The sequence below is a fragment of the Nelumbo lutea genome, chromosome 8 (assembly GCF_056320005.1).
Source record: "Nelumbo lutea isolate HS-2025 chromosome 8, American lotus-T2T, whole genome shotgun sequence".
In the NCBI taxonomy this organism is placed as follows: domain Eukaryota; kingdom Viridiplantae; phylum Streptophyta; class Magnoliopsida; order Proteales; family Nelumbonaceae; genus Nelumbo; species Nelumbo lutea.
The window spans coordinates 53,448,638-53,460,431 of record NC_142691.1 but is presented as its reverse complement, the minus strand read 5'-3'; the positions used below and the strand labels follow the sequence as shown (position 1 = coordinate 53,460,431).

Genomic DNA, 11,794 nt, shown 5'->3' with positions numbered 1-11,794 from the left:
TCTATAGAAGAAGAGGAGATCCCCACAATGGTTTCTTCAATGGTGCAAATCTGAGACTAATAGGAATCCCTTACTTAGATCCAATACCAAAATCTTGCAGAGTAGGCCATTTTATGCTGGAAGAGTCATCATACTTGCATTGTTGCCAAGAGGGAACGTCGGTGCTATTTGACTGTTGCAGCGATTGAGAGGAGGTGCGAGCAGGGAGTTTCACATTGATAGAGAAGATGAGTTTTACATCAATTTCATCGGTGGTAACTTTCCACCGAATTGTAAAACTTGCCTAGAGCAGAGTTTTACACTAATCTTTGATGTAAAACAACACCTCAACCAAACATCAGCAAAATCAGACTGGGGTGTTAAGTTTACCCCGGTTCTCATTTACACCTTAAACAAACGTGGCCTAATTTTACTTAGGCCTATAAATGGATCGAATTTGAATCGAATTAGGTTAGATTTGAATTCAAAATTGATTATAAATACTAATATCCAAATTCGATTCGATATCCGATAGATATCAAATATATCAATTCAAATTCGAGTTCGATTATTAAATCTAACATTCGATTCGATTTGAATCTAACCGTTTGACTTTTTGAATATGGATTCAAATAGATTCGAATCCGATTAGATTAATTGTTTTACAATAGACAAATTTTGAAATTTAACTATAAATTGCAATTGAACCCCAATAAAAGCACTCTAAAAGCAATATTATAATCCAACTGAGTAGAAAGTAATATATTAGAAGATTTATTAGTTAAATACCTAATCACATTCCACAAAAACAACTTCAGACTATAGAATAAAAGTCAGAAAATAAGGAGTTAAGTGAATGTACCATGGCAAACACAAACAACCCAATAGCCAAACAACAAAATATGGATCCTTCATCCTTGATGTGCAGTCCTGTACAAAAAAGAAAATTAAGACTTTAGAGACTTGAACACCAGACTTGGTAAAGATAAAGTCTGAAGAAAGCACTAAATTGAAAAACTGGGTTTTTTTTTTTTTTCTTTTTAATCATTGTAACAGCTGAAGAGTTGTCATAGTTAAGGCTGCAATCAAACTGATTTCTAATAGGAATTATCACATGTATTTGGACTAGGTATTACCCAGCAACATTTCTAAAACTTTGGCAGCCTAAAAACCATTTTGTCTACAAGTTAATTTATCTCATAACTTGACGACACCTTTCTTTTTTATTTGTTATATCTGCAAGTTACGGATGTTGTTTCATTATCAACACCAATACAAAAATATTGTTTGATTATCAACTCTACTATCTATGATTTATGCCTTTATATTTACTTTTCGAATGAGGGCCACTTTTCTCAATGCCCATGAATTGAAGATAACTCTGCTTTGACACCAATGCTGACCAAAACATTGAACCTTCTAGTCTATGGATTCCAATAAGCTAAGCCCTTAAAGCATGAGAACTTATAAACGAATATCCACTTAAAAGGTTATTTCAGTTCACTTGCATAATATATATATTTCAAATAAATTTGAAGAGGAAAACAAATATCAATGCCAATCTATAAAACCTGAATTTGTGCAACGAGCTTCTGAAACCAAACAGAGTAGGATGCCAGAAAACAATCAGAACAACATCATTTCTTATAGGAATTACCACACGTTTCTTTTTTATTTATTTTTATATCTCACAAGTTAATTTATCTCATAACTTGATAAGTTGAAATTTTTGTAAATTTCCATTAAAGTAGCATTAGATATTTCAGCCGTGTTCAGTTCAATCATAAACCTAGCTGATCATAAGTCATAACCAGAAACCAATAAATCAATAAATCATTATCTAAAACATTGTCATAATTCAAAAATCCGTAATCTATTCTATATCATTAGATTAGGAAAATGAATAAACCAATTCCTAAATCTATAATCTATTCTATCTCATTTAATCTGAAAAATCTAACTCATAACCAGAAACCAAAAATCCAATAAATCATTATATAAATCACTATCAGAAATTTGTAATCTATTCTATCTCATTAGAAATTTAGCATAAGAAAATGAGCTGAAAAATCTAACTCATAAACAAATAAATCAATCTGTAATCTATTTATTCTTTGAAAATCAAATTACCTTGAGAAAAGAGACAAGGGATTGATGGCGGCAAGTATGGGTTCCCAACGGTGGGCCAAGTGTGAGTGTGTGATGGCATGGGTTCCCGGCAGTAGTCGTGGGTTGCAGCACAAGGCTGGTGATGCTGGACGGTTGAGGGCTTGAGGCGTTGAGCTTGAGCTTGAGCAGCAACAAAGGAGACAACATTGAGCTTGAGCTATGGCTGATGACCAATGCTCGACCGCCATCACTGACGCTATCATCGTTGATGGTGGTTGCTTGGGCGGCGAGTCACTATCTTACTGAGACTCTTCGAGAAGAGAGATAGAGGAAAGATGACTAGATGAGCGATGATGGCATCTGGTGAAGGGCTGGTGGTTACTCGGACGATGATGAGGGGTGACGACTACCTGCGATGAAGGGAGTGACGGAGGGTTAGGGTTTTAGGGTTTTGAAACTTGAGAGACAGAGCCAGACAGATAAGGTTCGACTTCGACAAAAGACTCAAAATATTGAAAGAAGTCAACTTTCGAACTCATTTCTCATTTTCTTTTCTTTTTTTCTTTTTTTAACGTTTATATATATATATATATATATATATATATATTATATGATAGAATATATATATCATCGGTTTAGATATTTATCGGATTAGATCAATGTATATCCAAATTCGATTTGATTATACTGAATCTTGGATTCAAATTCAGATTTTTGAATACTGCATACAGGCCTAATGGAGCCAATCTAGTGTTAAGTACTGATCCTGCTCTCATCTTACATAAGGTGAGTTAAGCCTCAGAGCCATGGTTTTGAAAACCGGATAATTGGGCCAGTTGACCTGAGAACTCTTGAGGTAATCGGTTTCATTTTACCTTAAAACCATTTCTGGGCAAAAAACCGTTGGTTTGGTTAGAAACCCATTAAACCGAGTAGTTGAACCGTTGACCTGAACAATGGTTTTTGACTGTATTTTATTTTAATTATTTTTTAATTTTTAAAATTTAAAATCAGAATGGATCATCCATTCAAATTAGATGATTGGACCATTTGACCCGAGAACTAGTGACCAAATGGTTTCATGAACCCGCTTGATTTTTAAAACGTTGCTCAAAATTGGGATTTGCTCCTCACAGAGCACACCTCACACTAACCTCATAGCCACATCCCACCCTGAATTAGGAACATCTCCCATGAATAATAAATACAAGTACAGGACATGGGGCATGTTCTCCATGTGCGGCCATGACATGCTTTGAGGTCGGTGTGAGGTGAGGAGCAAATTCCGAACTCCCTTGCTGAGAGCATTAGACCAACTTTGCATCAATAGCTGAAACGAAAGCGACTACCATGATTCAAGTTTTCCCTTTGCCTTGTGTTGGAAAATGGGGTCACTGTAACTTTGGAGGAGAAGCTCTGAGGCACGTCTGAAGACACTGTCTTTAGAACGTTATTTGCCCCTATTCAGTTTCACTGAGTTTGCTGTTGGGTTATAGGCAAATCCGTTCCTTAAATCGTGAGACTATAGCAGACCAGACTGAGAGAGAGAGAGAGAGAAAGTGGTTTCAAAAATTTGTGTTTTTGAAGTCTGATTCATGCTCCTAAAATCGTGACCGTTGATCTCATCAACGGTGATCAACGGTTAGCATTGCACCAAAACAAAGGCCACCCTTTGCGAGCCATGCGTATGCGAGCAAAGTGCACCTCTAGAGCGCCTCATTGCGCCGTGCACACATGCATGCATGTTGCGCGATATCAAACCCTCATACTCTCTTCTACTATTTCTAAGGAGTGTAAATTTCTGAAAAACAAAGCTTATAATTTTTCAATGTGGGACAAATACAAAACTGAGTTTTGTAAGAGAAAAATTAAATTTTCAATCAAGTATGCACATACAATTTGTCATGTAATTGACCAATCAAACCCGTTGAATTTTAATCTCATAAATCGAACACTTTGTACAATTCAAATCCTAAAACCCGCATATTCTTCCACATTGATTGGACATTACTGTTCAGGGATCAAACCAACCCCCAAAACTATATACTTGGTTGGATTAATAAGAATATGCCTCACTGGTCACTGCCAATGGAGACAGCAATCTAATACTTAATGTACATTGGGTCGATGATGTCTATGTTTTACGACAATACCCTTGTGTGGGTTAAGTGCTCCGTGCTCCCCACGAATGTGTGCGGTGAGTTTGGTAACAGATAACCAGAGTTTCTGCCTGATTCATTGTAAGCTGCTCTTCAATTCGTACGGTAGCATTCCGACGAGGATGCCAATCTGTTGCCTGAAATCTCGTCCAATCCAGTCCAATCTTTTTGTCAGGGACTAAAAGAAATGGAAAGACATCAGCTTCCAATCCAGTTCAATCTTTTTGGAGCACTTAGATTCAAAATGGGTTTTCAAATCTGGTCATGATTCAATGAAAGCCTCCTCTCAGTGCCGGCCGGACAGGCGCAATGGCGCATTATCCAGTGTAGTAGTACTGATGTTGGATGGGAGCTGATGAGCGATGACTGCGGCCAACTCAAAGTAGGGCATGTGGCATCGATTACAATTTCAATAACAGTATAAAAAAAAAGTAGCTCCAGTGAGGGAGAGCAGTTTGTGAATCAAAACCTTTTTCAACATTTGATGGACAAGTCAGCCAATAATTCTGGTTTGCTGATCAGAGTCCGTGCTCTCACCAGACACCCCAGGTCCGGCAACCATTTTAGCCACCTGAATTGGTAAGAAACGCCCCGTCTTCGTTTTGATATTCGTTTTGATTTATCAGCTTTTTGTGTCAATTAGTGGTGTACGTGTAAACAGGGAAAATTCCCAATTAGATCTTGTATTTTGGCTCAAATGATAATTTGGCCCCTGAAATGTGATAGTCATTAAGTGACATTTGAAAAGTCAAAAATGCCCTTTTAATACCATCTAATTCTCTTTATCAACCGTCCAAACATTGACAAAAACCGAACAATCCCAAATCCTAGCCTCTTCTATTCAAAAAAAGTTAATGACTGTTTAGAAGAATCTAAAATTTGGGACTATTTATTTTATTATCAATGTTTGGATGATTGATAAAGAGAATTATGTGACATTTTTTTGACACTTTTGACTTTTCAAATGTCACTTAATGGTTGATTAACGGACTGATTAATGGTAAATACTAGATTATCATATTTTGAAAATTCGAATAATAGATTGTCATATTTTAAAAGTTTGAATACGGAATTATTGTATTTTAAAATTCAGGGGCCAAATTGTCAATCGTGCCAAAGTACAGGGTCTGATCAAGAATTTTTCCTTAAACAAATGTTGTGTTAGATAAGGAACTTTATTAGGCCATTGTGCGCATCCCACTAGCATTGCATGCTCAGTTAGAAAATGAAAGACACCAACGCCCTAAAAGTTGGCGAATTGACTTGAATAAATTATTAAATTGCAATACCCAAAACACAAATAAATAAATAAACTTGGATAAACCGGATGGTCGGACTTTCAGCCGGCCAAACTTGTCCTAGATGGTTGATCCAACCTTCATTCAGTGCCTGAATTAAGACATTTTTTTATGGTTAATAAAAAGAAACCTCCATGAAAATGGCTAATGCCAGCCATTTCTTTTTGAAATACAATTATTCAGGGGTGGAGTATGGAAATTATTATAATGGGACAAAAACATAAATGAATATTGAAGGGTTCATAGGGGGGCCAACCATTGAGATAGAGAGTGGGAAGAGGGAAAACTTTACATGGAAAACTGTATTACAGTGAGGATTTTCTGAACCCTAAGGGGGCCATGGTTCCCCTGGGTCCCCTTAGCTCCGCCCCTACAATTATTGATGATCTTCTTAGGGATACTTTCAATTATGATACCCAAAAAAAATCTCATAATGATCCGGTATCATAAAAGAAGTAACAACTATATAATCAAATGTTTTAATTGAGACATCATAAATTTAGGACTGAAAATTTCTGACCCAACCCGCTTGATGTATCTGAGACAATCAAAATGCATAGCATTAGGGTTAGGTTGGGTTATGGTTATCCATTTTCAGTCAAGACATTTGTTTGTTCGAGAGTAATGAAAATTTTATTAAAAGAGAGAAAACAGAAGAATATGCAAGGTTTAAATATTTTCAATCAGTCTGTATTCTTAATTTGGGTCAGTGCAAGAAGAAAGTTTGTTTTCTTTCTCTTCATGTACTTGACTACATGAAAAAGTTGGTTAAGTTAAATATCTTCTCAAATGGGTCGATATGGATAGATTTAAATATCGAAATGAGTTGACAAGGAAGTGATGATTTAAGGATACATACGTTTAAATATTCAAATGGATCAAGATGGATAGATTAGGTTGGAACATGGCAACGTATATATGCACATTTTAATTTAGAAAAATGGGTTCCTAATGGATGTGGTTGGTTGGTGGATGGATTGGCTTTTCCCCTCATCCAACCCAACCAAACCCATCCATCTACCACTCCTGCGTATCACAACAAAAACTCGTTAGAACATTTGTACAAAACAAATTAACTACGTAATTTTAATTTTATAATTAGTTGGGTAAGGTAAGTACCCTCGGCCAATAAACAAAGAAAAAGTTGGATGAAAATAAAACTAATCTACTTAAAAGTGGAGGGGAAATAAAGAAATAAATAAATTAAAGCAAGTTGTTTCTTTTGTAATGTTTTAATATCATATCATGCAGAGCATTAGGGTTACTGTAATGCCACTTGATTTCTTGTATTGTATACCATGAACTTTACAAATATTAAATATCAATATGACCATAATGATCATGAGAGTTTAGCAAAAGTTTTTGTGTCAATTCCCAACCTGATGTGACCTTACTCATGTATTTAGGCTTAAAACCAGCAGTATAAGAGATGCTCACATTGGTGGAGTTTAATATTGAGCATGAAGACTACAGAATAAGCAAAGAATTTTGTAAAGAAATTAATAAAATAGCTTCAACTTCAACTAAAGAAGAGAGATAGAGAGAAAGAGAGCAATGACAGATATAAGTAGAAGCCGGTGTGGGTAATTGCCCTCACTGATATTTAAAAATGTTTTATATGTATACGAAGAAATTTAATTTTTTTTTTTTTTTTTTTACAATTGCTTCCATTCAAATAAAATAATAGGAGGTCAAATAAAATTTGACTTCTAAATTGAGTCAGTTTTCATGGTGTGCTTGACTCATTTATAAAATTTATAAGATATCAAGTTGATTTCATTGGTGTGCTTTCTCAAAATAATCATAGATTTAAGTTTCATACAAGTAATTTTTAATTCATTTTATTAATAGTACATAACATTTTAATCATTATTTGGTTCAAATTCAAATTAATATAAATAAATCGAGAATTTGGATATATCTATACCCTATTTATTTTCATCCATTTGTAGATCTGATCTATTTCTGTGGGGGCTTTTAAAACCCATATTGTTGTAGCTTTTCATTATATTTTAGAGTATAAACTCATCATCTAAGTCCTGTTCCAACTATATGGGATTGCCTACATGAATCCTGTTCAATCTTTCTGTTCTGTTTAGTGTCATAAATAACCTGCACGAGAACAATGTGGGATGAGGATTCAATCATCACCTAACATGCATGAAGCTGTATATTTCAATTATTGAGAAAAGATGAAAAAGAATAAGGTCATTTTAAAATTTCAAGAATTTTTTTTTTTTTTTTCGTTCTCTATCACAATTGTAAGCGAGTCTGTTTTAGATGGTGGTGATATTGACAATGCATAGCTATCATCAAAGGCATTGAACTGTCCCTATGCAATTTGTTATTAGGTATAGGTAGGGTCAGTTCCAAATTCTTGGAACCAAACCCCATCCAGGCCATTTCCAAAGATTAGGGATTTACCCTACATGATCTAACCCGAAGAACCAGCATTGGTTGGCCTTGGAACCATCTTGCCTTCAAAAGAATCCCAAAATACTTTGAAGATGTAAAAATTTGAACCTAAACATTCATGGTTATAAACAATATGGTCTCATTTGACCATTGAATCATTTAAGTGATTTGATCAATTTTCTACAATTTAATATTTGTATATAATAATTAAAACAAAAGGTAATATTTACAAAATTTAAATTATAATGTTATATTTTGAACTATATACCAATATATTATGATAATTTACAAGAAAAAATAGAGGTAATATAAATTTTAAACTATATGTTATCGTCATCATTATCATCATCATCATTATTGTTATTCAAAATAAAGTTTCTAAATAGCAAGTCCCATTTTTTGAGGGAGGGGACAAAGAGAGAATAGGTTCCACTGGTATACCTTAGATCTTGATGGAATAGGTTTCAGTTCTAAAAACTTGAAACCAACCACGATAGATTCCAAGTTTTGCCTTTGAAAACCAAACTGACCCGGCCCATCTCACCTCCACTGGCTTCTATTGTAAAATTTTGCAACGGTATCCTTGTATATATTCTTGGAGTAGTGGCACTTGAGTTATTATTGAGAACATGGAATGGCATTCATTAAGGTAAATGACCAAAAGTTGGGTAAACTCCAACCCTTAGGAGCAAGGCTTGTGCTTTAGTTAATAAGTAAAAAAAGGATTTTTTCTCTGCTATGGTCATTCCCCAAATCAAGTCCAAGTCCATTTAGTTATCACTCTATATAAAGGGAAACTGTGTCTTTGCAGAGCAAACCAAGAGAATAAGTTCTCATACAAGAGCGCACGAGAGAGAGAGAGATGGTGTGGAGGAAGTGCTATCTGGATTTGGTCTTGGTGCCATTAGGGTTTCTGGCAACCTTTGTTTATCATATTTGGTTATGGCATAGAGTTCGAACCCAACCCTTCACCACCACCATTGGAACCAATTCCGCTGGTCGACGTTTATGGGTTGTGACGATGATGAAGGTAATGTAAGGGGAAACCAACGTTCCCTTCTATCTACTCACATAATGACACAAATTTCCCACTTTTACAAAATATGGTTCCCTTGTGTTTGGTTGGATAGGAAATAAAAGAAAAACAGGAAGTTGAGGGAAAGTTCTCAAGGTTTTCCCTCGACTTTCTGTTTCTCTTTTTTATTTTTTATCAAACCAAACACAGCATTTTAGGGGTGGTTGTTTGATGTATCACTCTTATGGTTAGAGCTTTTCAAACTTAAACCTTTTGAAACCAAAGCATGCAAGAAAGATTAAGCCTTTTTTCTTTTGTTTATGACCAATTGAACATGCTGTGTTTAATGGCGCACTGTGGATATATAACTGAGCTCATTTTCTTGTTTACATATCATCCCGCAGTAAAAAAGCTACCAAATAGGAATGCTTCATCAATAGATTTTGATGGCAATGACCATGACTGTAGAATATTCTCCATCTTTCGGCTTGTTGCATTTATATATGGGTATAGTTGAGAATATACTCTGTATATGTCATATGCATGCAATAATTAAATGACAAGTGCTTTTTGAAAATGTTTACAAATTTGAAGGTGCTTTTGCTTTTTGTTATATATGTATCATTTGCAGTCTAAGACTGGATTAATAGAACAAAGTGCCAAATATTCGAGTAACATTTGTTTTGAAGAAACCTATTTAATTGTATTCATTATGGCCCAGTTTAGAAAGAGTACAAATGTAAATATATACAGTACAAATACATACAAAATAATATAAAATATAAGGTTTTACACTCTACATATTTCCATTTGTATTCCTTTCAAACTGAGCCTATGGACTTTTCAGCAACACAATTGTTGTGTCCCTCTGAAGCCATAGGAGTCATATATGGTAGAGCATTATTGCTTGTGTGCTTCTGATCAGCAATCAAAAGGGCTACCATTAACCAGTATTGTCGGTCCTTGCTATACTGAGTGTTTTGGGAGTAGGTACAGCATTGTAAGTACCAATGACACCTGTCCTTTAAAATATCCCAACCTATCCTGGAAAAAAATTAAAAAATAATTTTTGACCATTGTCAGAATATTTATTAAGTGCTTGTGCCTATTAGATTCGATCTATTTTGCACGGATGACTTAGCTGAGAGGTGACTCAATTGGTGATTTGATTCTCACAACCACCAACTTTGAGAAAAGAGTAATTAATGTGGTGTGTATCACCAAATACAAGGAAAAAGAAGAAAACCTCTGCCATTTCTTGAAAAAATTAAGTGGCAGCTCTCATTCAGCCTCCATTCATTTGCATGTTTGTCAGTCCAATATTTTCTTATAACAATGTTTTCTGACTGTGTTTTTTGTGCATTTATCTCATCAGGATAATGATAAGAAGAATATATTGGCCGTTCAGACCATTCGAAATGCAATTATGGGTTTGACCCTGATGGCCACCACATCGATCCTGCTTTGTTCCGGCTTAGCTGCAGTCATCAGTAGCACATATAGTGTTAAGAAACCACTTAACGACACTGTCTATGGGGCGCATGGCGAATTTATGGTGGCCTTGAAATATGGCACTCTCCTCTTTATCTTTCTCTTTGCATTTATATGTTATTCTCTGTCTATTAGGTTTGTGAATCAGGTGAACTTCCTCATCAACTCCCCGCAGGACCCTTTGGGCATAGTGACTCCAGAATATATCTCTGAACTACTGGAGAAAAGTTTCACCCTCAACACTGTTGGCAACAGGCTTTTCTATTCAGCCTTACCTCTTCCTCTCTGGATCTTTGGTCCAGCACCTGTCTTCTTGAGTTCAATAGCCATGATTTCAATACTATACAATCTAGATTTTGTTTTTGGGACTGGGAAGAGTGGGGTCAAGGGAAAGGTGGGCGAGATAGACAATGATTTTGTATCACTGTGAATGAGACAATTATCAAAGTGCTCTATCAGATTGATTGTATCAGATGGGTTCCTTTGGTATATATGCACTCAAAGGCTCTACAACTGACTGAATGTGAAGACATGTTGCTTTCCATCTTTGTTACAAAAGTTGGTGCAATCATGTTCTCTCCACTCTTTTTTTTTTTTTTTCTAGTTAAGTTACCTAAGGGCAATCATGTTCTTGGTTGATCTCTGATTGTTTTCTCCAAGGAAAAGATCAGTGAAAGAGGGGTGTCTCAGCATATTGATTATCTTGTAATCGCCAAACTTTTAGATTATTCAGAAGCCCATACTATATATTTTATTGTTCAACAACCAGAATATGTTACAACTTAAAGGGTTTTAAGACAAGTGCTCTTTATTGCCTTTAATTAGTATAAGTTAATTTTAGCCATCAAAGTGGTGCCTAGCTGGTCTGGTTGGACTCTTGCCTAACCCATATCAGCTGGTTGGCTGCTTTTTCTAACCCCATCTCTGAGATTCTAACTCTCAAAAAGAGAAGAAAAGGGTGTCAAATTTGTCCTCTATGGCCAAACAGATTACATCAATTGATGTATTGGGGTATTTATGCCACCGGATAAAGAGAAATACATCAATTGAATGCTTTGTAGCATTCCTACTGCGAAGTTCCAGTTGATTTAATTGATGGAACACTACCACTTTGGCTTGACCCGGTTGGCTTAACCTGAGAACCCCTGATTGCTCTGTTAGCATTTTTTAAGCAAAAAACTAATGAATGTCAAGATGTTCATTAATTCAACTTTTGTTCATATCTTTTCTTTTAGGCTGCGTTTGGTTTGAAGGAAAAAGTAGGAAAAGGAAGGGAAAGATAGAAAACTTTTACAAACCGTGTATAGGGTTTTACTAGCTTTCCCTTC

General features: G+C 35.4%; 1 protein-coding gene across 1 annotated transcript; it reads left to right on the top strand.

Moving 5' to 3' along the window:
- Positions 1 to 8,792: 8,792 nt before the first annotated feature.
- LOC148844208 (uncharacterized) lies at positions 8,793 to 10,952 on the top strand. Its single transcript, XM_088959639.1, has 2 exons — positions 8,793 to 8,990; positions 10,351 to 10,952. Exons 1-2 carry the CDS (start codon positions 8,823 to 8,825, stop codon positions 10,894 to 10,896), a joined length of 714 nt encoding a protein of 237 aa, XP_088815765.1. The 5' UTR covers positions 8,793 to 8,822; the 3' UTR covers positions 10,897 to 10,952.
- The last annotated feature ends 842 nt before the right edge of the window (positions 10,953 to 11,794 follow it).